At 34.6% G+C, this 25,684-nt stretch overlaps 1 protein-coding gene across 1 annotated transcript; it reads right to left on the reverse strand.

The window, feature by feature from the left end:
- Positions 1-14,459: 14,459 nt before the first annotated feature.
- Positions 14,460-22,817, reverse strand: LOC132553831 (arylsulfatase B-like). Its single transcript, XM_060218113.1, has 14 exons — positions 22,784-22,817; positions 22,261-22,372; positions 21,576-21,627; positions 20,563-20,666; positions 19,968-20,074; positions 19,495-19,559; positions 19,074-19,175; positions 18,648-18,711; positions 18,178-18,275; positions 17,833-17,969; positions 17,539-17,597; positions 17,193-17,319; positions 14,901-15,043; positions 14,460-14,632 (listed from the first exon to the last, which is right to left on the reverse strand). The coding sequence occupies exons 1-14, from the start codon at positions 22,800-22,802 to the stop codon at positions 14,460-14,462; spliced, it is 1,362 nt and encodes a 453-aa protein (XP_060074096.1). The 5' UTR covers positions 22,803-22,817.
- Between the last annotated feature and the right edge of the window lie 2,867 nt (positions 22,818-25,684).

Here is a 25,684-nt window from a genome sequence, read left to right on the forward strand (position 1 = left end):
ATCGTTGTCATTATCCAAGCTTCAGACATTTTACCAGTCATTATGAACCGGGATCGTTATTAGATTCTCTAGGCTTCAGACATATTTACCTTACATCACTTACCGTCATAAACCGGGATCATTGTCAGATTCTTTAAGCTTCTTTGATTTTTACTTACCATCATGCACCTTGATCGTTGTTAGATACTCTAGACTTATCTCGCCGTCATAAACCGGGATCATTGTCAGATTCTCATCTCTTCAAACATTTTTTCCAACCATCACGAACCGGGATAATTTTCAGATTCTCAAGGCTTCAGACAATTTTACTTACCATCAGGAACCGAGTTGTTGTCAGACTCTCTAGACCTCAGACATTTTTACGTAATTGTTGGGTGTGACATCTCTTTTTTGTCAATACCATGTTTTCACATTGCCAGATGGATGTGGGGAATGTCATCTCAAATTGGTGAGGAATTATTTCACTCTCTAAACGTTTGTGGGGAACAATATCTCATACAATCTGAACATTTGTGGGGAAAGATATTTCATAATTAAATGTCTGGAAAACGAAGTTTCCTCATTTTTGCTTTCCTGTTTCGCCCATTAGTTTCTGCTCGAATCTGTAATTCAATTACCAATATTGGGTCTGGACTGGATATAGAGCAATTATCTATACTGAATTTAGTTGATCCGATCAGGTCTCTATGCATTTTTCAAGAACTTTCCAAGCATGCCTACAAAGCTAGCAATAGAAATGATTTCATTCTCTGAAATGTGAATCAAATCATTAATGAACTCAAATTGCTTAATGATGAAAAGTTAAATATCACGTGTACTGTGTATATATTTAACTTTCAGGATTTAGTAACAAATGAAAAAATGTAGTAATTAAATTAGAAGTTAAAGTAAATATTTCTCCTACACCTAAGAATACATGAATGCTATCATCTACATTGTAATTTCACTACATTGCTTTCACATTATTCGCCCTAGTCCGTCGGTTACATGCAAATTGACAAAACCAACAAAATAAAGGCGCATTTATTTATTTCAATTACTAAATATGAAACGGAAATACAATGACAAATGGCAACTCAAGAGCTGTGAGACAAATATGTCCAATCTACTAAATTATCGTCACTTCCTCTAACAAAATGGTGCAGCCACACATGGGGTTGTTTAAAGAGAGGGCAAACCAATGGAGTTTTTGAAAGTAAAAGATCAATTCCGAAATATCGTTTATACTATAAATATAAACTAGAAATCTTGATGTAATTTGTAAACTCTGAAAGTAACAACTAGGATTTTTATGTTAAGCTACATGTTAGTGAAGAACAATATCTCACACTTGTGAAGAACACAATGTTTCACACTTGTATTTGTAGAAAATAATATTTTATACTTGTAAGGAAACTATTTTTTCACACTGCTAAACCTTTGTAGAGAACAATATCTCATACTTATGAGGGATACAATATTTTCACACTGCTAAACCTTTGTAGAGAACAATATCTCATACTTATGAGGGATACAATATTTTCACACTGCTAAACCTTTGTGGGGAATGTCTCACACTTGTGAGGAATACAACGTTTGTAAACTGCTAAATGTTTGTGGGGAACATCTCATAGATATGAGGAATACAATGTTTTCACACAGTTACACATTTCATTTGACCTGCTTCAGGGACTTTTTTGTTTTTTTTATGGTGTTGCTGTGTTAAACCCCACTAGTTATATTTTACTTTCTTCTATCCTCTCTGCTCAATTCTTTCTTTTATTCTCTGATTTTCGCGACCCTGCACTATTACATCATTTTTGGACGGTGGCGTTCTGTCAACGATACTTCTACGAAAATAGTCTTTTAACAGTCTATTGTCTTCGACACTCCATGGACTCCTATGCACCTTTTGTGCTGAGAAAAAAATGAGTTTAATTTCAGCTCATGCAATCTACTGCAGCATGCATGCCAAAAACTGCAATATATAGCTTTTCATGCCAATAAACATCTTATTGACTCAATGAACAATTGATCAATGAATATTTGGTAATCTAACTTTAACAACAGCAGGAAAAGTTACCTCGTTCATAATCTGAATACCTTTTGACTTTTGATGTAACAAACAAATTATCAAATAAAACTACTGTGCGTACCACATCATAATGTCATCATAATTTCAGTCAATATTAATTAACTATCCATATAGATCACTAATGGCCACTTTGAGTTCAAAATATTCTAGTGGTAACTGATATGCTTTTTTAAAAATTATTTATGATGGTTGAATTTTCATTTACAGGCAGCGTAAGAAAATAATAAATTCTGTTTTATGCCCCTACTGGGCCCTCAATGCCTTCTTATTAAAGAAAAACTGAATTGCAATCTTCAATAATGCTTCAAACTAAAATTGGTTTTAATAGGCAAGGTAGTTTTGAGATGTCATTTAAAGCAACACCCAAGGGCCTTAACGGTCATCTGACTAAAAAGATTTTTTTCCCTTATTTGGAAGTTGTCTAAGATTTTAATTAACTTGACAGCAACCTTAAAAGTGGATCAAGGTCATGCATTCGAACAAGACATTTGACACATGTGACCTTGGAATTAGGTCAAGGTCATTCATATACCGAATGTTTGTAGCACTCCATCCCAGGTACCTACTGACCAAATACCATTACCATGGGCCTTTTGGTTATTGAGTAGAAGTTGTCTTAGTAAAAAGTTTACAGACAGCGGACGACGACGGATGGAGCATGATAAATTGTGACAGACAGACCCAAAATGCTGCATCTCTGATATAGCATAATTTAAACCCTCAACTTTGTTAAAATTGCCCTTAATACCTCTGAAAAGCTGAAAGTTAGTATTCATAATTACCCTTTTCCCTCATTCCAAATGGTGCCTTCATCATGAAGATACATCTGCGAAAGGTTACAAGATATCAGATTGAAAATTTAAAATCTCACAGTGAGAATATGAAAGGATTGATTGTCTATTTTGTTTCTTTCATAGACTGGTGAGGGGAAGTGAACCTCGTGCAAATGAAGTAAACTGAAAGAGACAATCAATCCTTATGTTTATATTTATCAATTTAAAAATCCTACCATTCGAATGCACTTTCTGTTGACCCTGCAGTACAATGTACTGACAGTTTGTTACATTGTTGCAATTATTGTACATGTGTGCCCACATATGGAACAGCTGGTAAATAGCTTCATTTGTCACCAGGCAACAAAAAATATAGTTCAAAAACGTGATTGAATTTTTATACTACACCTATGTTAAAAACAGGAATTTAAAACTTTACTTTCATTTTCAATAAAAAGGAAAAAATATTTTCAAAATAATTAACTTCCGACAGTGTTCTTCAGCAAAGGTTGTATGGTGTAGCAGTAACACACTTCGAGTTTGTGATTTTGACACACTTGACGCGAGTCACATGAAGTTGTCGGCTGTACCATTTTCGGTACGTAAAACTCATTGATAAAAGTGGAATTTTACAAAGCCATAGGCTTAAACAAGATGACGAAAATGGTGACGGTATTGTCCATGGTATTTGTGTTATAGAAGGATTTAATTCAGTGACCGGATCGATTCGGCAGCAGTTATTATTAGGCTATGTAATACAGTAGGATTATGCAGCCGAGACAAGCTCAACATTCTCGTTAATAAATGGCATATGAATTGTTAAAAAATAACACTTATAGCTTTGAGGAGATGCTTTATTTACCTAACCATTTATGAACATTATTTGATATTGTAATAACGAAATCTGACCGACAGAGCAAATCATATTTCGCAAGAAATCTGGTAGGCAAGCTTTAAGAATATCGAGTAAGATAGGATTGTCTGAGTGATAATATTGATGCTTTCAGGAATGTCAGTGCTTTGTGAGACCATACATTTATAAGCTTTCTGCATCATACATGTATTTTTCATTGACAGATAAAACAGCAAATATTATTTGAATAACCAGAACCAGAATCAAGAGAATTTACTAATACAATATGTCTCCCTTCATTCAAAGGGGAGACATAATTATACATTGTGCTGGCATATACCAGAAATCCGCCATTTTTAGCAATAAGCAATTCAAAGTATATAATGGAAATTAAGTGTCCCCTAATGGCTGTGGTCATCAACTGTTGTTGTGCTTGTTAGGATAGAATGGAATATGTGATTTCATATAGTTACTTCACTTGCAAAGCTACTGCGGAGGTAAAACAAATCAGAGCTACCACAATGTGGTTTTTATGAGTTGCAATATATTGTAATAGACAAAGATAATATTGCAATATTGCAATATATTCATTTATGTCATTGTCACTGGAGTTAATAACTTTTAGTCTATTACCTACAAAAATAGAAAGAATGATCAAGGAACATTTAAAAACTAAATGGGGCATGCTAGAGGAAAGCAATAAAATGGTTTTAAATGTAAGTGTGAAGTATGATGAACCGCCGAGCATAATTTTGTTTTTTTTTATGACGATAAATGAAAGCAATGAGGTCAAACTGCACAAAATATCCGACTTTCAGCAGCTGCATTGTATTGTAATGTGACAGTATATGGGATGTGAATCACATAATAACGATATAGCATTATATTGTGGCAGTCATAAAACAAACTGATGTAAATTATACATACCAGCATAGGCCAAATGTCTGATTTTTCAGACTCCATTTCACTGTCATCAACCATCTATACAATATTAATATGAAGCAACAAATCTGAGTAAAACTGATAGATGTTCAAGTGACATATATTTGAATAGAACTATGTATTGGAAAACAAAACCACACTACAAAGTTATTGCAATATCAATTTAATTGTGTGTTGCAATATGTATCACAATATATGCAAATCTTACAGTATCTTACCAACAAACAACTTCATTGTATTTAAGATCTTGAAAGTTACGTTCAGTAATCTGACATATAAACAAGAGGCCAATAGGGCCTGTATCGCTCACCTGAATCTTAAAGCCTAGCCATGGTATACATGCCTATAGGCTGGGTATTTCGATTATTTCAAAATTACAACTCAGTCACTTAACCTCTTCGGGTGGGCAAGATTAAAGGGTAAATTCTTATATCATGGGCAGTCAGAGTTAAGCTCAAAAACTAAGTCCTGAACGGTGGGGCAAGACTTCAAGGCCAATTCTTATATCATGATTCTTTTATGTCTTGATCCCCTAAATTGCTATATATGGTTATGGGTGGGGATCTCAACTGTTTCAAAGATATTACTCAGAAACTATATCATGTTTATCATTTGATGTCTAGGAAAGCTATATCAGGTTATAGGGTGAAACCCAGAAACTAAGTCCTAAGAGGTGGGACCGGACTCCAAGACTTTTCTTTTATCAGCATTGTGTTTATCTCTTGATCCCCAACATTTTTGTACAAGTTATGGGATGGGGATCTCAACTGTTTCAAAGATATAACCCATTTCCTATTGAGACCCATCCCTATCATAAAACAAACTGGAACAGGTAAACTAAAAAAAAAAAAAAAATTAAAAATCCCTGCCACAAGTCAAGACGGCAAAATGGCAACCTATTGAATCCATCAGGTAGTTGTCAAAAAAAAAAAAAAATACAATAACAAGCAATTTCTGCCACAATTAAAAATGGCAGAATGTCATCCATATTGTTTTCCAACTCTGTCCAAAAAAGTACATTAATGCACAACTATGCACTAAGAAAGGCACCATATGAATCTTGAGTTTGATCCATCCTGTGCTTTCAGACAAATATAGGTTAGACATATTAGTCGCAAAGCTCAATATGGCCACCTGTCAGCCATATGTTTTCTCTGAATCCGCTTAAAAATTGTGCAATACACAAGAAATGACTATGGGAAACCAAACTATGAAGTTTCATAACGATCCCTTCAATAATTGTTTGGGAATAGCAGTCGACCATATGTAAAAAAAAAAACAATGCACAACAACGCGGCAATAGGTACTTACCTATATATGTATGAAGTTTTACAAAAAAAGTGGTTTACGGACAGATCACAGACAATAGCTCATTTTAAGCCTTTGACACATGTTATGACTCAAAACCAAAGACGGTCTTCTATAGACCATATTGTGTTTCTGATCCACTCAAAAATATGTAAAATGGACAAATGGTGACCAAAAAAAATTTTTTACACCTAAAACATGATAATTATCCCACATGTAGTTGTTGAAAAATAGTGATAACAAGAACTGCTTACAGACAGACAGCAAACAATAGCTCTTTGACTCAGGCCTACAAAGGTAATTCTTAATAAAATATATTCTGACCAGACCAGGGTTTTCCTATTTTCTGTTGAATAGATTATTACCATTTGTAAACACTCATTGATCTTAACCCCTACCTAAGTTTAATTACTTTGGTTTATACAGAAATTACATATTAATTGCCAAAAAGGAGGTATTTGTTCCCTGTCATAAATACATCTGTCAAGTGCTGGCATCTTACCTCCTTCTTCTTAGAAACCACAGCTGTCCTCTTTGCAGTCACATTGTCATCATTTCCACTGAAATTATTATTAAAGGTCATGCCTGCACTGGAAACACGTGAACCTGAACAATTTGTGTCTGTCATTAATTGACATATACAAATGTGCAATACATCTACTATTTATATCAGATGATATTGTCCTACACTTCATACTATGATAGTTATGCACCAGACGACATTTTTATATGGATAATAACGTATCACCATCAAATAAAAGGTCTCTTTTTACTCCTTATAAAAGCTCTTAATGGGCACAGCAACTATTTTCACACAAAATCAGATTGGGATACTTAGCCAAATTTGGTTGAATTTGGTAAAATTTGAATTATTTTCCGATTACAGTACCCTTTAGTAAGGAAGTATATTTTTACCAAAGTTTCCCCCCCCCCCATTCCCAGACTTGACCTTGACCTTCTAGACCTTGCCCAAAGAACTCTACAGGTCAATTGTATCACCAAATAATGAAAAGACCAATTGTTGTGAATTTTTGCCTTTTTCATTTGAAAACTTCGTTGAAATAGCTTCCCCATTGTGGGGTTAATAATTGAATAGGCAGAAAACTAGGGTTATTTGGCTTGGGAAATGGAAATCTCGTTCTGACCATCCTTTTGGCATTAGTTGGGTTGAAAAACATAAGATTTGTGGGATTTGGGTTGGGAATAACATTTCTCCTGACGATATTTGGCAGCCGGTCTTTCGGAAATTTTCAAGGACCTTAGATATGTGGAAAATTGTTAATGTTTTTTATGGAACTCAAAATCGGAGCCACTTGCGCGCACCGCAGCTTATGGGTCTCCCACTAGTGGTGGACTCGGTATTGTTGATATCAAAACTAAACTTTAAACCTTTTACACCAGATCTCAGAGAATAAGGTCCCCACTGATTCGGCTCTTTGGCTTTTCCACTCCCTGGTTACTCTCACTCTAAAAATAAAGTCCCTTGTTCTCCTCCTAGTGGCAGAATCGTTATCCTCCATTTGGCATATCCGTTGCATTAAAAAATATGATAAAAAGGCTCCCACGTCTGATTCTCTCGTCTGCCACTTTCTCAGTAATATCATTCTTTGTATTAAGTCCGATTTCACCCGACTCCCCAAAACTACTTTCCCTGAGTATTGGTGTACTACGAATATTTTTTGTGCTATTCAAGACGAGGAGCTAGTAATAAATCTTCCCTTAGCCGTGTAACTTTAATGCTTTACCTCATTCTTTGTATTAATCTATCCCTTTGATAATTGATCATCGTTACCAGGTTTAAATTGTATGATAATCGTATTCCTTTCTATTTTGTGTCTATTGTTGATGGTTTATAATCGTGTGTTAGTTTAGAGTAGTTAAATCAGTAGAAATATTGTACATCGTAGTTGTCCGGGATAATAGCACCTTACCGGGGCTACCGGTTGTCCATCCGTTGCTGGCATCATCAGGGCCAGTCCTATGACGTTTTTACCTGTAAATACTGAATAAAATTTTATGAAACAAAACAAAAACAAAACAAAAAAAAAAAACAAAAAAAAAGCATGAGTTGTCACATGAACAAAGCTCCCTAAAAGAGTGTTCCGCTTGTGCCCATTCCTAATAGCTTCTATTAATGCGATCGTGCCATATGCGGTACGGTATACTGAAGTTTTGTACACTGTTCTGTTTTCTTGTGAGTACGCGTTAACCGTGTCTTTATTTCATGGTATTTATGAATATGAATTTCCGTTATTGTCTGTGCAAAAAGTTTATCTATATGAAAATGCTTGATTACAAAAAGTTCACTCTTTAATTCGTTTATTTAACTTTTTATCAATTGTTGTAAATTGCATTCTGTCGATATAATGTATGATCTAGGGCCCCTTAGTATGAATGTCAAGCTTATATAATTCAAATTGGTCTATATAGACATGTTTGATATAACCCTGATTTACAGGAAATTAATCGAATTCTCCTTCTTTCTTTCTTTCTTTCTGTCTCTTTCTTCGCAGAATAATTGCATTTAAACATGTCGTATTGTCTTGTTAATATGTATTTTGTCACACTTTATAGGAAAGGGCTTAATATAACTTAGAAAACTTGTGCCCAATCACTACCTGTATATGTGATACCAATTTAATATGTTTAAATAAAAAAAACCTGTCCTTTCGATAAATCACGTGACCTAGAAATGGAGCAGCATTAGCACTGCTGAGATGTTTTCGCCTGTTACCATATAATTCACCACCTTATTATCAATTAGCTTCGTAAATTATTAGAAATAAGACACTGCTATAAGTGGAAACAGTTGTAACTCGATGTTGTTATTGTTTGTATCATAATCAGCCAGACTTCCAATAAAGACACATTTTTATTGAATAAACACAAGTTTACATATCAATCCGGAAATTTGAAAACTGCTCCTATATATCAATGTTCATTATTTCAAATGCATATTCCATTTAAGTTTCAAGTTTAGTGACAAGTATTCGGGGAAAAATTACGCCGGCATAATATGAAAGTAGCATTAATGCTTCCCATGCAATTTTGGAACTTGGCAATGTTTTTAATGTATTCGATAGTTGCGAAATAGGATTGGGTGTTAGTCATTCCGACATAATACAACTAATGCTGTTTTATCTATATTTCTATGATATTATTCCGATTATTAAACACACAATTACCTCCAGGAATACAGCATACCTATAGGAGAAGTCTCCCCAAACCATGACAGCCTATGTTGTTTTAGATGTTGAACCAAAGCCAGCAGTAAAAGTTGAAGTCTTATGTTAAATGTTTTGTGTATTGGATTATTCAGAATGAAATTGCATTGATGTTTTGCATCGCACGGCCGTTGACATTGCAACAACTATCTTTTCTTAAATACACTAATAGCTATTTATACCATATTTTGTGGTTGCCTTGGTTACAATAGCTGGTTATCCTATATTTTGTTGTTGCCTTGGTTACAATAGCTGGTTATCCTATATTTTGTTGTTGCCTTGGTTACAATAGCTGGTTATCCTATATTTTTATTGATTTGGTTACAATGACTAAATAACCTATATTTTGTTGTTGTCTTGGTTACAATGACTAATTACCCTACATTTTGTTGTTGTCCTGGTTACAATAGCTGGTTATTCTATATTTTGTTGTTGCCTTGGATACAATAGCTAGTTATCCTATATTTTGTTGTTGCCTTGGTTACAATGACTGGTTATTCTATATTTTTGTTGATTTGGTTACAATGATTAAATACCCTAAATTTTGTTGTTGTCCTGGTTACAATAGCTGGTTATTCTATATTTTGTATTTGTCTTGGTTACAATAGCTGGTTATCCTATATTTTGTTATTGCCTTGGTTACAATAGCTGGTTATCCTATATTTTTATTGATTTGGTTACAATAACTAAATACCCTATATTTTGTTATTGTCTTGGTTGCAATGACTAATTACCCTATATTTTGTTATTGCCTTGGTTACAATAGCTGGTTATCCTATATTTTTATTGATTTGGTTACAATAACTAAATACCCTATATTTTGTTGTTGCCTTGGTTACAATGACTAATAACCCTATATTTTGTTGTTTCCTTGGTTACAATAGCTGGTTATTCTATATTTTGATGTAGCTTGGGTTACAATAGCTGGTTATTCTACATTTTGTTGTTGTTTTGGTTACAATAGCTGGTTATTCTATATTTTGTAGTTGCCTTGGTTACAATAGCTGGTTATTCTATATTTTGATGTAGCTTGGGTTACAATAGCTGGTTATTCTATATTTTGTTGTTGCCTTGGTTACAATGACTAATTACCCTATATTTTGTAGTTGCCTTGGTTATAATAGATGGTTATCCTATATTTTGGTGAAGCCTTAGTTACATTACTTTTATAGTACTCTGATAATTTGGTATCATGTTTACTCTCCGCTAATTCATCTTAATTAAATTTTGTTGATCTCTAATATAGTAGTATGCTCATACTATGAGATCAGATATTTTCATAGGCCCTATGCCACGAATCTCGTGGTTTCTCAAAAGTTTCTTTTTCGTGGACTTTTGATTTCAGGGAATCTACTTATATTTATTCTTAACAGTTCGTTGACATACGCATTTGTTTGATTGAGAGTACCCACGAAATCATTGGAAATAAATCTCCCACGACAAGCAATGACTTTACAGTATCCTCCGGTCATATTATTAACTCTCATGAAATGCAATATACTGTGTGTTTTATTGACAAGGACATATACATCGATACAAAAATATTGTTGGTGAGCTGTTTTTATGGATACAAATCATTCTCACTGCCACTTACAAACATCCTAGCATAACATAATGGTAATACATAATATACTTACACTTATATAGACAAATTGACATACCATCATATTATATTATATGTAATTTTATTTTAATCTTAACGACAAAACTTATTTGTTTTCGTTAAAATGCAAAATCTTCACAACAAAGGCAATAAACATCTAGAACCATACTAATACCACTCGAATATAAAATATATATGGTGGTACGATTTACCACTGATTTGATATAAATATACATGGTGGTGAGTTTTACTACCGATTTGACATACATATACATGGTGGTGCGTTTTACCAATGATTTGACATGAATATACATGGTGGTGCGGTTTACCACTGATTTGATATAAATATAAATGGTGGTACGGATTACCACTGATTTGACATCAAATACATTGTGGTGCGTTTTACCACTGATTTGACATAAATATACATGGTGGTGCGTTTTACCACTAATTTGACATAGATATAAACGGTGGTACGGAATACCACTGATTTGACATCAAATACATGGTGGTGCGATTTATCACCGATTTTACATACATATACATGGTGATGCGTTTTACAACCGATTTGACATCAATATAAATGGTGGTACGGATTACCACTGATTTGACATACATATACACGGTAGTGCGTTTTACCACTGATTTGACATAAATATACATGGTAGTCAGTTTTACCACTGATTTAACATACATATACAAATTGTGACGCGATCGTTGGCTTAAGTCTAAACTGGTTTGGATAAGATGTAGATAATCCTTGTGGTGTCCGTCGTGCTTATTCTTCAACTTTAAACAAACACGAGACAAAAAAGTTCAGAAGTGTTTTGATATAGGTACAGGTAGATATTAGCTGATTTAACGAGATCTTTATCAGCACGACAGATTGTTAGAGATTCACTATAGTGTACTATTTTTTTGTCTCATGTCGCTTATCCAATCACTTGACTAGATCTGCCGATCATGTTGTCGACGAGTCCCCGTTCTTGACTCCTTCGTGTTGATTACTTACTAGTATTCAAGATGTCTAATTACAGCAAGTCGAGACTTCTTTGTGTGCTTTTCTTCTTGTGGTATCAGCCTACACCAAGCCGCCGAATATCGTATTCATGGTTGCTGATGACTATGGTGTGTATGGTTGTATTGGTTATTGAATTGTTCCAGTACTATGTCTCTAAGACTTTCGCGGCGAATTGAAGATACTATCACGCACTTTGATACATTGTTCCAGGATACATCATTAACATTCAGTAACAACCCTTTAGTTTTCTTCTTATAAGTCCCGTATTTAATATCAACCATGTTCTCGAGTTAACTAATTATGGATAACAACGATATTGTTGTATAGTCATTATCATGGGTAAAACTTTTCGCGGTTTTCTTTCAAAAATATCTATTATATTCTGTATGATATTAAGTTTCGAGAGCTAGATGTGAAATGACATGTAATACACACGTGTTTATCTATTTTACGGCTGATTAAATTTTCGTAATCACGTTATAATACTGTGAAATAGCGAAAATTTCACCCCTCGAAAATAAATGGCTATAGGGTATTAAAGAAATATGTATCTTCTACGGTTTGAATGATGTGGGCTTCCACAACCCCAGTATGATCACACCCATCATTGACAAGCTAGCATACGAGGGAGTTATACTGAATCAGTCCTATGAACAGCCAGTATGCACACCTTGAGTATCACTCCATATATTAAGGGATCATCTGAGACAGTTGAAAATGTAACATTGTTCAAAAGTTCAATGTTACCGTGGGAGTCATGTGATATCGTATAGAGTCGATGATACCAAGAAAGTCATGTGACGTCGAATAGAGTTAATGATACTCGGAAAGTCACGTGACGTCAGTATCACTTCACATATTCTAGATTTGATCTGATAGAGTTGAAAATGTAACATTGTCCAATAGTTCAATGTTAAAGGTCAAAGGAGTCATGTGATGTCGTACGGAGTCAATGGTACCGAAGTAGTCATGTGATGTCGTATAGAGTCAATGGTACCGAAGTAGTCGTGTGATGTTGTACGGAGTCAATGATACCGCAGGAGTCATGTGATGTCGTGTAGAGTCAATGATACCGAAGGAGTCATGTGATGTCGTGTAGAGTCAATGTTACCGAAGGAGTCATGTGATCTCGTACGGAGTCAATGGTACCGAAGGAGTCATGTGATGTCGTGTAGAGTCAATGGTACCGAAGTAGTCATGTGATGTCGTATAGAGTGAATGGTACTAAAGGAATCATGTGATGTTGTACGGAGTCAATGATACCGAAGGAGTCATGTGATATCGTATAGAGTCAATGATACCTGGAAATTCATGCGACGTCGTGTAGAGTCAATGATACCCGGAAAGTCATGTGACGTCGTATAGAGTCAATGATACCCGGAAAGTCATGTAACTTCGTATAGAGTCCATGATACCCGGGAAGTCATGTGACGTTGTGTAGAGTCCATGATACCCGGAAAGTCATGTGACGTCGTGTAGAGTCAATGATACCCGGAAAGTCATGTAACTTCGTATAGAGTCCATGATACCCGGGAAGTCATGTGACGTTGTGTAGAGTCCATGATATCCGGAAAGTCATGTGACGTCGTGTAGAGTCAATGATACTCGGGAAGTCATGTGACATCGTGTAGAGTCAATAATACCCAGGAAGTCATGTGACGTCGTGTAGAGTCAATGATACTATGGCTCTGTGTAACGTTGCCATGTAATTTCAATATCACTAGGTGCGCCATATACAGCGTTAATGCATTAGGGTCTCCATCGAATATAGCTGTGTACTTTGAAACAGATATTAACAGAATGTTTTAACGTATGTACCTATCACAAGAAAGTAGATAGAAATTTTGTTTTATTCACAGGTCTCATATTGCTTTTATGACAGGCGTGTATCCTTTCAAAGCAGATCTGCAGGTAAGTATCCAAACCATGTTGAAATCCATTACAGAGGAAACGGGAAAATATTTGTTTACTTTCATAATTTATCTACGTCATTTAGCTTAGTTGCAGGTGAATTATTAGGCCATGTTATTTCTGAAGAGAAGAAATCGCCGGGCTCATTTCCCATTAAGAATCATATAATTTGGCAACGACCTTGCAGTACAATCATAGTTTTCTCCCCGGAGATACAAATCTGTAGTTCTTTTATTTGTTTTGATTTCTGTCTAAATGTTTAATTATGTTTAATGTTTATTAGACTTCTGCTAAAGAATTGTTTGTAATTTATCTCTTCAAGGCACTTAATTTTCGTAGTTTTTCAAACTGATTTTCAAATAAAATTTTGGGCGCTTGATTTTGCGAATGTAAAGTACCCCCACATGAAAGCCACACAAAATGAAAAATATATATATATATTTATTTGTTTCAATTGTTTAAATAATTTAATGATCAGTTGACATGACTTTAACTTCAAGTAATAAGAATGCTAAACAGAGCCTAAATCCCTCACGGATTTTCGTTATTCTATATTACATGTTCTCCTGGTGCTTCGAAGAATAAATAACAAGCATGTCATATTCTTTGATTTATAAGTGAAATATATTGAAAAGTATATGTTACTGACAATGAAAACATCACAACTGTATATATATATATATGTTATTTCGAGAATGAAAAAGTAGCTATGTCGTTGGATTTCGGTAACTCATACAACAAATTTAATTGTTAGCACCATCCTGGGCTCCAAAAGCCGTTGTAGTTTTGTGGGTTAGATGCAATCGTGATTCCTGGGTAGTTAGCTGGTATCATTTGAGCGTGGTACTCAGCCATCCTTTTACTGAGTTGATCCGCTATGTCTTTGTGTGATAGCGAGAGGTCTTTGTGTTCATTCGGATCATCTATCAAAAAATAGATATATCACAACATCTAGACTTTCTTAGAACATGAGGGTAAAACGCGTTTCATCAATGTATATATATAGTACAAGTTTAAATAAAAGCAAATATATATATCAAATAGAATAAAACATTCTTTTAAATGAAGCAGAGTTGTCCCTGCAGTCACCTAGTTACTATGTTTGATTGAAAAAAGGAACAGATGATCTTTAAGAATACTTGCATAGTAAATTAACTTCTGTATGAGAGAAATAGTGTAACGTAATATTACCCTTTAAGTTGAAAAGTTGTCTCCGTCCATAACTTGCATGTTGCTTCTCAGTATTGTCGTATGATTCGTCTGACACCGTTTCCGGTTTATACCAGCCTGAATATTGTCCTGGATAGCCTTCGATCAACTTATAATCACCAACTCTGTTATACAAACATTTTATGAAACAGACTATAACTGAAGAGACCGCAACATATAGATATGTACATGCCTTAAAACTTTTATCTTCTTTTACTTCTTTTTGCTTTTTAATGTGTGAAATATCTTTTTCTGCCTGTTCGTTCTTTAACACAGATTTGCTAAATGATTAATAGGTAACAATTTGTTGTTCACTGTAAAAAATTGCGAAAATGTCAAATTTCCAAATTATTAATGTATTTGGTAGAAAACATAACTGTGATGGCTTAACAGTCTGAGCACGATGCTGGTATAGTAATCGATATACGTGTAGGAAAGATAGGACAGTTCGCTGATGACACCAGCGTTTGGCACACAAGTAGAGTAGTAAGGTTATCTCACACAACAGTACAATAATAAAGAAAACACCATACAGAAATTAGCTGATAACTGGGGCTTTGAAATTTCAAAAGACAAAACCGTACCTATGTCGTTTTGTAGAAGACCAAAACACCATAGCTCTACTAAGCGACTAAAGATGAAATTTGTCTCAAGAACACAATATTTAGAAACAAGAGGCCCGTGGGCCTTAACGGTCATCTGACATAAAATACAAGTTTACAAATTTTGAACTTATTTCACCCGGATTAATAATCAGGGGCACTCAGCCACCACCTTGAAAGTGGGTTAAGGTTATTCATTTCAACAAACTTCGTAAACCTTCATCCCAGCATGCTGCAGGCCAAATATCAACACCCTGGGTGTTTTGGTTATTCGGAGGATGTTTGAAGTAACAAACTTTGGTCAGTGCCATGTCATGATAATTTCATGCAAGTATTGGCTCAATCGCACTGGTGGAACTCGAGAAGAAGTTGAGAATGCGTTTTCAATGCATTTTCAAAATGGTGGCCATGGCGGCCATGTTAGATTTTGGACTGACCAGAAATTAACAAAATTTTGGTCAGTGCCAGGTCATGATTATTTCATGCAAGTTTTGGCTCAATCGCACTGGTGGAACTCAAGAAGAAGTCGAAAATGTGTGTTCAAGATGGCGGCCATGGCGGCCCTCTTGGATTTCGGGCCAACCCGAAATTGACAAACTTTGTTCAGGACCATGTCACGATCATTTCAGGTAAGTTTAACTCAATGTCACAAGTAGAACTTGAGAAGTAGTTGAAAATGTTAACGACGGACGACGGACGACGCAGGGCAAAAGGCGATCGCAATAGGTCATCTGACCCGAAGGGTGACCAAAAATTAAGCTGGGTACTCCATATAAATAACACGAAAGAAAAATTGTAAAGGAGCTCTTAATACAATTATTTACATTTCGGGAAGCAGACTAGGTTTAAATAAAATAACCCATCTTCGAGATAAAACATACTGTTTATGAAAGTATAAAGCATAGAACGGACAAATATATATTTCTCTATTGCTATTCAAGATGTAACCAATGAGAAGTAACACATTACTCCTTCTAAATACATAGCCTTAAACATAACCTAGTCATCCTACCAATGTAGGGATTCCCACTCTTTCAAAAATTAAATCTATCTTAGATAATCCCAACCTAGCATAACAATTTCTACATCTACGTAACTTACCTTGCCTTAATCTCTCATAACCCTTTTTAATTCAGCGCCTTCACACATATCTCATATATAATTGTAAAAAGACGGACTAGTGAGCAGTGGATTATCAGAAAGCAACGGACATTAGTAAATTAATGAAGTAGCTTAGTCGGATGATTAAAAAAACATTCAAGATGGGACAACCAAAAAAATCAGTGTTAATTATAATTGCACCTGCACCGATGTAACTACTAACAATAGTCCGGCGGACGAGACTTTCAAGGGTGACCCGTAAAATGGTTGTTCATTCTCCATAAGCTCCCTCTGTATCCTTTCGAAAAAGAGCAGGCGTGATAACGCCAGTCCAGGGGTTTAGGGATAGTGTTAGGCTATACAATTTTCAGGCATTCGTAATTGTTCTAATCTAAACCAAATCTATGTAGGTCCCTAATCCCTCCTTTCCATTTCTGGACATATTTCAAACTGCTAGCGATAACATAGGCATTAAACAAAAACAAAAGGCAAAACCAAAACGTTTCCATTGGACAAATGTGTGTGTTAATGTGTCCTGAATGTGAGGAGTAGTTTTGTATACTTCGTTTACCTAATGGCAGCGTGGCCACATATAGGCGGATTCATGTCGTCAAGATTATAGATAAATTCTGTCCTTTTTGATGCAGCACCAGTCTTGAGGCTCTCCCACTGGTCAATGCCATCCAGATCTGTGTCATCTGTAAATCATGAAATTGATTCATACTTAAATTGTACCATTATTAGTATTAGAAAGCTTTGCTAAAATGTGTTCTTTTAAGTTCAGTTTTCCATAATGAATAATACGACTTTCACTTTTGCCATTTTGTACACGAGATTGCAAGTGTTTATGTAGTATTCAAAAAAATTGCGTAATCCATCTTTCGTTTACTTGATTTAATAAGGATTAAATTACATACCAGGTTTTCCTCCTGCCACAGACAGTATAGTTGGCATCCAATCAACGGCGTGCATCATACTGGAAGATTTGAAAATCAGTACGTAAACGTTCGGGTTTTGTGGTTTAGACTGAATCTTGCGGAAGATCATTATCAAAATAGTATTCATATCTCTTACGGCGACCATTGAAGTAGACTATATGTTACCAGCCATATCTGTATTTCAACTTCCTTTTACCAATGAAATAGACTCTATGTTTCGCGTCATGTGGTCATTACAAATTCTGTAGGTCATTGGAAAAGTCTATAAATTACCCATCATATGTATAGCCTTTCTTCTCTAGTCCTGCACCGCTGATAAAGGCTGTTGCACGGGTACCGCCTTCATATACGGTAGTCTTCCCACCACGTAGTGGGTAGTTATTTCCATGGTAGGTAGGCCATCCGCCATTCTGATCAAACATTTGAAATAATATATGCAATCAGTAAAAGCCTCAAAATTGATGAGTAAATCAACATTAATTGAATCGACGCAGACTTCCGTCAGCTTAGATTGGCTTACGTAGGCAATATTGATCGACTAATACTGTATGACTGATATCTTAATTGATGTCGGCGAAAACAGATTTGTAACTCATGTCTCAGAATTATTTCACTTACGTCGGCCGTGAAGACGAAGAGTGTGTCATCATACATTCCGTTCTCCTTCAGGGCGGCCGTCACATTCCCCACCAGGTCGTCCATAGCCGTCACCATACCTATTAAACAAACGCAAGTTCAGGATTCCTTCGTTAAAAGATACACAAAGACAACCTCTCCTTCTTGGTAAAGATATTATTTCTGTCACTCATCATATGGGATTGAGAAAAAAAAATTGTCAGAAACGAAATTTTGTCTAAATCACTCATCTTAGAAAAACCTCAATTTAACATATTGGTTTCCGCATTGTTAAAATTCGCATTACACTGTTTCGGACATCAAAACAAACAGTATCCGATATCAGAACATGCCTTTTGATAACATAACAGACAAAATATGAAAACAGATACATGCAACAAATAATCTTACTATTTAAATCACACTTTTCTGAAGAAAATACGATTTGATTATAAAAATCCTATCATACATACCACAGTATTTCCTCCTTCCTTCATTCTGAATACTGCTATACATGTTTTCATAGCTAACAGGTACCTTTAATTTATAAAGTAATATCGCGAAAATTAGAAAAAAAAATACATTTTCGATTTTGCGTTAACACACTTATATGCTTGTTATTTGACCAATTTACTATCCTCTGTACATAAACGTTTAGTTCTTTAATTTGGTGTCGTCACAATGGGATTGTCATATGCAATTCTAAGCACTATATAATTGTCATTTCCTCATTCTTGTATATTTTCACGATAAATTTCAGCTTTGTTAAGCTGACAAATATTCCTTTTACTTTATATTGAACTGGTAATTATGTTAAACCTAGTATATTTTGAGAGATTTTGTTAGTTTAATTCTATCCAAAAGTTAGACACTTAATGAATTCATATCTATTATGATACCTCGATCGGTGCGTGGACAGACTGGAAAGGTAAATACAAGAAGAGTGGTTTGTCTTTGTCATGATTTGAAATCACCTGGTTTGCACGCTCGGCATATATATACTGAAAGACAAAGTATCATTACAACGCCTTTGCTGGTACTTATCATGATGAAATTCAATTTTTGATAGCTTAGCATGTCTTTTGTGCAGAAATAAAAGTTTTAATGTCCGACATGATCCAGCGAGATTCACTAAAACAATGTGCCTATTTTCCTTTCAGATGTCTTTTTATCTCCCTACCTGGAGATTTACAATATAACATACTTTTGGGTTAGCTCCACTTATGTGATAAAAAGAAAATGCATTTAGAAATTACAGGGTTTTAGAATTGTACAAGGATTTGATTACCTTTATTTAGATCAATGTCCTGCTATACTTACGGTCGAATATTTCGTAACATCTGGGACAACAGCTTCTTTGTTATCACGGAAATCCAAACCGCCCACTTATAGAAAATAGAATGAAAAAAAGATTTTATTTCATAATTAGAATAGGTAACTTATAACCACAGGATTTATCCGGCTTTAATCAGTTCTTAATTTTTCTCTAGCAATTAAAACATTCATGGACATTGCTAAGCATAAATTGTACGTATATGTTGCACATAGGTCTCTTTAACATTGAGCAAATACACTGTATTAGCTATAAATGAAAAGGCTTGATGATCTTCTATAGTTACACAAGTGAATGACGCCTTAAATACAAATTTTGAGATAGATACAGCCGAGTAAAATAATGAATTCAACTACTTTATACAGCCGTTTCCTCCTTTCGTCTCAGTGATGCTGAGGGCCTAATTATTGAAACCTTGGAGCTGACTGAGGAAAATCAGAATAATTAAAGCTATACTTACCCACAGATCTGTTGTAGTAATCTTCCTGCCCGTTATAAAAGCCATAGAACGAGTCAAATCCACGGTAGGTTGGGGTACAATTCCAATTACAGAATCCAAGATGCCACCTTGAAATAACAAATCAAAAATAGCTACTGGGATTATTTCACTTCACCATTCATTCTGATGTCTTCATAGGAATGAGTAAATCCTAGACGATTAAGACATCAGTTCATTTTCTGTCCACTTCCTTCTAATTTACTCATCCATCATCCGTCCTTTATCAACCTGACTGATATATATTTGAACAAATGTAACCATACACAAAATAACTTTACCTTGAATATTCTACGGTTTTTGGTTGTACTGCCATCACCATTTAAATCTATTGAATTTGTTTAGTGTCTTATTTTATATTTACGTTATTAATACATACTTATCATTTACATTTCTTTCATCAGTCGTTCTTATTTCAGCGTTCATATTTACCTTTTGCTTCGTGCTGACTTAATCATTTATCTTTACTTTATCTTGTCACCCTGATTTCAATACTTACTTAATTTAACTTTACTCTTGATTCATACAACTCACACATTTAATCGTTTCCTGTACTTACTTTCCGATCATGTGAGTTGCATATCCTAACTTCTTGAGATATTGAGGCAGGAATGTGCGGTTAGTTGGAGAACATGTCGCTTGTGGCGGCAGAATAACGATATGCTGTAATATGTACATATTCCGGTTATGAAGCAAGAATTAAGATCAGAAAAGAAAATAACACGCTAACTGCAATATGTCTAGGTAAGTGCCATATATAGGTAGTTTGTTGGCAAATGATATTCATTAATCTATAGTTATACAGTAACCTGGTAACTACAGTATATGTTACTATAGTTCATTGGCTGTACTCTGCAAAAGCAAAATGTTTTAATGAATTATACAATAACAGGGCAACCATAGTGTAGCTGTGTTAATGTCCTACACAGACATTAATGTACACGTAATATATCTAGTTGTTTTTAAAAATTAACAAGGAATACTTTTAATATCATGGTTATCTTAATACATAAATTGTACAAAATATACAAGTAACAGCATAATTTTTTTTTAATGTAAAGATACAGTAAAGCCAACTAATAAAAACTACATAATACATATGTTTCGTCTTTCTAGGACCTGCCAGTGATCCTAAGAGCCTAAATTGTTGACACCCTGAAGGCGACAGAGGAAAATCGAAAGGAGTCGACAACAATGTCCAAATTGCTTTATTAGCTGTTTACCCCCTCTAGGATTCGTCATAGATACCAAGTGTTTCATTCTACGGTCATTGTAATATACCTTGGGTTCGATATGAGTGTTCTACAAGGTATGCATTGCTTATGACGGTAATTATTGCACATTTGTATTCACAGTAAAGATAATTATTATTCATCTTGGGTTTTGTTACTAAGGATGACAATACGTATCTAGATTAAACATTTAGACAGAAATCAAGACAAATACAATAAGAAATAACATGGCCGAATAATTCACCTGCAACTAAGCTAAATGACGTAGATAAATTATGAAAGTAAACAAATATTTTCCCGTTTCCTCTGTAATGAATTTCAATATGGTTTGGATACTTACCTGCAGACCTGCTTTGAAAGGATACACGCCTGTCATAAAAGCATTACGAGACCTGTGAATGAAACAAAATTTCTATGTACTTTCTTGTGATAGGTACATACGTTAAAACTTTATGTTAATATCCGTTCAAAGTACACAAGTATGTTCAATGGTGACCCTAGTGCATTAACGTTGTATATGGTGCATCTAGTGATATTGTAATTACACGGCAACGTTACAAAGAGCCATAGTATCATTGACTCTACACGACGTCACATGACTTTCCGAGTATCATTGATTCTACACGACGTCACATGACTACCCGGGTATCATGGTCTCTATACGACGCCATATGACTCTCCGGGTATCAAGGGCTCTATACGACGTCACATGACTTTCCGGGTATCATTGACTCTAAGTGACGTCACATGACTTTCCGGATATCATTGACTCTATACGACGTCACATGACTTTCCGGATATCATTGACTCTATACGACGTCACATGACTTTCCGGGTATTATGGGTTCTATACGACGTCACATGACTTTTCCGGTATCATGTTAATACGTAGAACTATTGAACAATGTTACATGGTATCTTAATTGCTGTTGAACTTACATAAAATGTCATTTTATTCCTAGACTTATTTAATCTCGATAACAACTGTCTCACATGGTCCCTAAACTATGTGAAGTGATACTTACGGTGTGCATACTGGCTGTACATAGGATTGATTCAGTATAACTCCCTCGTATGCTAGCTTGTCGATGTTGGGTGTGATCATACTGGGGTTGCGGAAGCCCACATCATTCCAACCTGTAATGAATGTGTAACTGACAACAACGAACTATCATAATAGTACATGTACAAAACTATCGTTTTCATACATTGGAAATATATTGTCCTGATAAAGTTATAAATCATTTTGATTGCAAGAATGACATCTCTCAGACTCTCTGAAGGTCACTCGTTCTGACAATTGTTCTAAATAAGTACATACAATGCATTTATAATCAATATTTCATAAAGGTGTTTGGTATCATATTTAGCTTTTACATATCCATATCATTTGTAAGATTATATTTGTAAACAACACGATTTAAAGTTTGAGGAGTCATAGACCAGTTCAAACTTATTACAGTATGAAACATTTACATCTACAAATGATCGTTTTCTCGTAGTGTTTTTTTTATCATTATAGACGCTTTAAGTTATACTAAATCTTACCATAATCATCTGCGACCATGAATACTATATTCGATGGCTTTGCCTCCCCATAGCAAATCAACAAAAGAAACGCCCAGACATATGACACCAGCAATGATAGCAGCCCGTCCATGTTGAGTGTGTGTCGGAGAACAGACTTGTCTACCTGTGTTTTCTTCGTGTATCGCTCTTGTTAAAGCCGACACAATCTTATCCAGAACTAATCATCATATGATGTTTGAAGTCTTGATAGTCCGGTGAGTATACGTCAATAATGTTCATGTGCCGCCGTGTACACAGATTCTGACCCCGGTAATAAATAATCGCGCTCTTCATTGCATGTGTTTTTCCGAGCTCGCGTCGTAAAATAGTGCATAAATCAAATATTATATTAACCATGATTTAGCAGTGATTGATTACTGGTCGAAGAAATGGAATTAAGTTTTAATCCCAATAAAACGGACCTAGTTGTTTTACTGGTTCGGTAGAAAAACTTGATTTTGAATTTAAATAACACGATGTTGACAAATAATGTCACACACAATCATCTTGGGGTAACTTTAAGTGAAAATGGCAAGTGGTATCACAAATCGCGAATATAGTCAAATCAGCCTCTAAACATTTGTCTGTTTTACGAAAACTGAAATTTACAGTGAATAAAGAAATTTTATCTAAAACATATAGTGCATTTATCAGACGTATTTTGGAATATATGATTGAAGTGTGGGATGGTTGTAACATTATACAGATTCTAACCAAACAAGAAAAACTTGACGCTGCCAGAATAGTCACAGGTTTGCATTTATTCGCTACTAAACAGTATTTACATTAAGAGACTGGCTGGGAAAAACCTGAAGACAAAAAAGTTATATTTGTGAAAAAGCACCATAATCTAGTTCCTTAACGACACCGTATGCAACAGAGTAAACTACATTAGTGCAGATAATTTAAGAATTGGTCAATATTATGTATTACCAAAGTGTTGACAAGTTTTATATCAACATTTTTTTATCCCAAATACTCTGAGAATATAGAACTCGTAAGATATGTCAACTATAACTTTAGAAACAGTGCCAAATTTTAAAAAATGTTTTTCAAGACAATACAAACTTGTGCATAAACTCTCTGTAGGCGCCATAAAATAAATTAGATATGATTCATACTAGACTCCGTCATATTTGCAGGGCTTTGAATGCATATCTTTTAAAAAGTAATTTAATCTTATCACCAGCATGTGACTTCTTACTAAATAGAAAACTATCTAGATACAACATAAACGTTGATCAAGATGCACTGTTTAACGGGTCTGCTGATTTGAACCAGGCTGATAATGATAATTTATTTTTGTTGAAGTATTGTCTGCTTGGATTAGGTCTCCAAATATTCCGACGAAAAAATAACACTAAGATTCCGACATCTTTATTCTTTTTTTTCAACAACTAACTAAAAAAAACCAATAGGTTTGGACACCTTTTTCCGGAATTAAATATAAACTAATAAAACAAAAATAAAACCAACTGACAATATCCGGAATAAAGTTACTACCCCCTAGACCGTAAACATTATAGGTGAATATCTCATTGACCAGTGTATCATATATATAACACAAGACCAAATCAAAAATACGAATCGACTTGCAAAAAAGTGCTTCAGTATCAAATCACTAATATTGGTTTAATGAAATGTTAAAATTTACGTACAGAAACTGATTCTAAAACTTAATTATGAATGTACATGTATATATTTATATGCATTGACATGTGAACATACTTTATATATTTATGTCATATCAAGTAAAGTATCTGAACTACTGATAAATGGAAGATGCCATCCTCCATCTGTATACAGTAAAGTTTTTTTTTCTTTCTGTCTAGATATATACTGCTATAAACATAGATTTACTTTTATCATGAAATGCTGTTATTATAGGTGATTACAGAAGTGGACGTTCCCAAGTTGTAAACGTGTGTCCAATCCCATGTTTTTTTTCAAATAATATATGATTAAACCAAATTACCGATATTCCAGATCACATCTTAATACTTAACATGAATTATATAATGTTGCTTTTAAACACTATCATATAATCGATTTTGTTGAAAAACATATTCAAGCTGGCTTCCTGCATTCTGTCCAACACGCATTAGCAAACGACCAAACATTCTATACTGAATTAACATCTAATCTTACAGTTGACTCATTGCATACATATATCGTTATAACAGACAAAACGTGTTTAAAACCAAAATGAAAATGTGATGTTAAATTCCCAAAACTATGTTCATAACTTGCCGCTTATGAATGTAGATTTTAAGTGAGATAAAATGGTATGTATTTCGTCAGGTACGGTTCAATTAGTTTATATTCGGACAGTTAAAAGATAAAACAACACGTAGTTATATGTTGATGTTTTGTATTCTCTTCCAATCCTTATCGATAAAATCCTAAAGTACATGTACAACTGGATGTGATGTTGTCCTGACATAAAGAAACACTTAATCATAATAATATATGAATGCATTATAAATGCTCTTAAACTTGGTGTCTGAAGTCACTGTGGTTTAGCATTATATACCTTCATGGCAGTTATTATACCCTGTATTAAGTCACACACACACACACACACACACACACACACACACACACACACACACACACACACGCACACACACACAAACCCACACACACATACACACACAGAAAATATCTCTCACAATAATGTGATAGGATGGGATGCTGGCCTTCAGCAACATACATCTGTACTTCATTTGACTTATCTGAACATAACAACATTCTACAACGGGTATTCACTTCACATGTATAGGATGGCCATCTAAAGATGGCCTTATGTGCTGATGAAATGTTAAACCTAACCAACTATTAAAAAACAGTATAAAAATGTATTTAAGTTTTAACGTCATT

Source organism: Ylistrum balloti, unplaced genomic scaffold (assembly GCF_031769215.1).
Source record: "Ylistrum balloti isolate Yb309-2 unplaced genomic scaffold, AGI_CSIRO_Ybal_v1 Utg370358, whole genome shotgun sequence".
Taxonomy (NCBI): Eukaryota; Metazoa; Mollusca; class Bivalvia; order Pectinida; family Pectinidae; genus Ylistrum; species Ylistrum balloti.

Excerpts from the sequence above, each read along its gene's own strand:
- LOC132553831 (XM_060218113.1), bottom strand. Across the intron at positions 17,970-18,177 it reads TCTTCGTCTTCACGGCCGAC|AATGGCGGATGGCCTACCTA; the intron begins GTAAGTGAAATA and ends ATGTTTGATCAG. Across the intron at positions 17,320-17,538 it reads TGTGGCAGGAGGAAAACCTG|ATGACACAGATCTGGATGGC; the intron begins GTATGTAATTTA and ends CATGATTTACAG.